The 1,599-nt window shown below is 39.5% G+C and overlaps 1 protein-coding gene across 1 annotated transcript; it reads right to left on the reverse strand.

The window, feature by feature from the left end:
• Window positions 1-445: 445 nt before the first annotated feature.
• Window positions 446-1,396, reverse strand: ripply2 (ripply transcriptional repressor 2). Its single transcript, XM_014204640.1, has 3 exons — window positions 1,201-1,396; window positions 977-1,050; window positions 446-818 (listed from the first exon to the last, which is right to left on the reverse strand). The coding sequence occupies exons 1-3, from the start codon at window positions 1,330-1,332 to the stop codon at window positions 617-619; spliced, it is 408 nt and encodes a 135-aa protein (XP_014060115.1). The 5' UTR covers window positions 1,333-1,396; the 3' UTR covers window positions 446-616.
• Window positions 1,397-1,599: the final 203 nt, after the last annotated feature.

Here is a 1,599-nt window from a genome sequence, read left to right on the forward strand (position 1 = left end):
GTATTTGTCACGTGCGCCGAATACAATCTTACAGTGAAATGCATACTTACAGGCTCTAATCAATAGTGCTAAAAAGGTATTAGGTGAACAATAGGTAAGTAAAGATATAAAACAACAGTAAAAAGGCAGGCTATATACAGTAGCGAGGCTACATACAGAGACTGGTTAGTCAGGCTGATTGAGGTAGTATTTACATGTAGGTATGGTTAAAGTGACTATGCATATACCATGAACAGAGAGTAACAGTTGCGTAAAAGAGGGGTTGTCGTGGCGGGACACAATGCAAATAGCACGGTTAGCCAATGTGCGGGAGCACTGGTTGGTCGGCCCAATTGAGGCAGTATGTACATGAATGTATAGTTAAAGTTACTATGCAAAAAGAACCAACATAATATTCAAGGAGCTCATGATTTAGTTTGTAAATGTTTTATTACAACTTCCTCCATTGGATACAAAATTAAATAAAGGAAGGCCTATATGAAATATAAATACAAAAGTAGGCCTACTGTTTACGTTACATTCGTTATTGATATGGCATATTTACAGATATTTACACAAAATAATGCTGCGAAATATATTAGCTTAGCATTTCATATAAAAATATACATTCAACTTTTTACATTGGGGAGAGAGGTCTTTTTAAATTCAGCTCCTTCACGCTCTCCTCTTCCTCGTCATTGTCACTAACGCTCTCCTCGTCATCATTACTGCTCGAGTCTTCATAGAGGCAGATGGTTGCTTGCACTGGATAGTTGCGCAGAAGCATCTCTGCGTCCTGGTACAGATAATCGAAGCATCTCGATTTGGGCCAAAACAACCTAGAACACAAGAAATTCAGATCAGCTGTTTGAATTGAAAATACAAAGTAGGCTAGGATATAGTTGATATAGGCAATATAGAGCGAGGGTATCTCATTCACCATTAAGCACAGAGACACATATTTTCAATGTGATATTAGTGAGGCAATTTCACTTACTTTACTGGGTGTGTGATCTGTGGACTATTGCAGTATTTGGTGTCTGAAAATCCTCCAATGGGCTTTGTGTAAGGCTGTGAAGAGAGAAAGAAAAACACGCATGTTAGCATAAGCCTATACTATTTATTCCACTATAGGCTAACTAGACCTATGATACATCTAAATTAAATCCTCTACAAACAATTGACACTAATAATTTAGTTTTGAAAGTAGTCTGCACTAACCGTGTTTTCCGCGACCCTGCGTTCCTTGTCCGCTTTGCCATCCCAAGGTCTCCACAAATTAGCGGGCTGTTGAACAAAGTTTATTCTGGTAACTCTGCCAATTAATCCACAATGAACGATGATATTTTCCATTATTTCTGATGATGGTTTCCTGATTAAGTAATCTGAGAGTTTGCGATTGAGAGTGATGCCAGAGTTGAGTCAGACGCCCCTATATATCCGGCCAGGGAGCTCGTGCCAAATTGCGCTTTGACAATATCCAAAGTGTCGTTGCGCCATGGTGGTGAGGTGTCAAGTCACACTTTGGCAAACCTGCACCATATGGTCACACTCGCGCACAGAGTGGCCTTGTTTGACAATAGATTCAACTTTTGTTGTGGGAGATTATAAACCCTTTCA

The sequence above is a fragment of the Salmo salar genome, chromosome ssa06 (genome assembly GCF_905237065.1).
Source record: "Salmo salar chromosome ssa06, Ssal_v3.1, whole genome shotgun sequence".
Lineage (NCBI taxonomy): Eukaryota > Metazoa > Chordata > Actinopteri > Salmoniformes > Salmonidae > Salmo > Salmo salar.

Excerpts from the sequence above, each read along its gene's own strand:
- ripply2 (XM_014204640.1), bottom strand. The coding sequence starts at position 1,332 with ATGGAAAATATCATCGTTCATTGTGGATTAATTGGCAGAGTTACCAGA. Across the intron at positions 1,051-1,200 it reads GCAGGGTCGCGGAAAACACG|CCTTACACAAAGCCCATTGG; the intron begins GTTAGTGCAGAC and ends CTCTCTTCACAG. Across the intron at positions 819-976 it reads CAGATCACACACCCAGTAAA|GTTGTTTTGGCCCAAATCGA; the intron begins GTAAGTGAAATT and ends CTTGTGTTCTAG.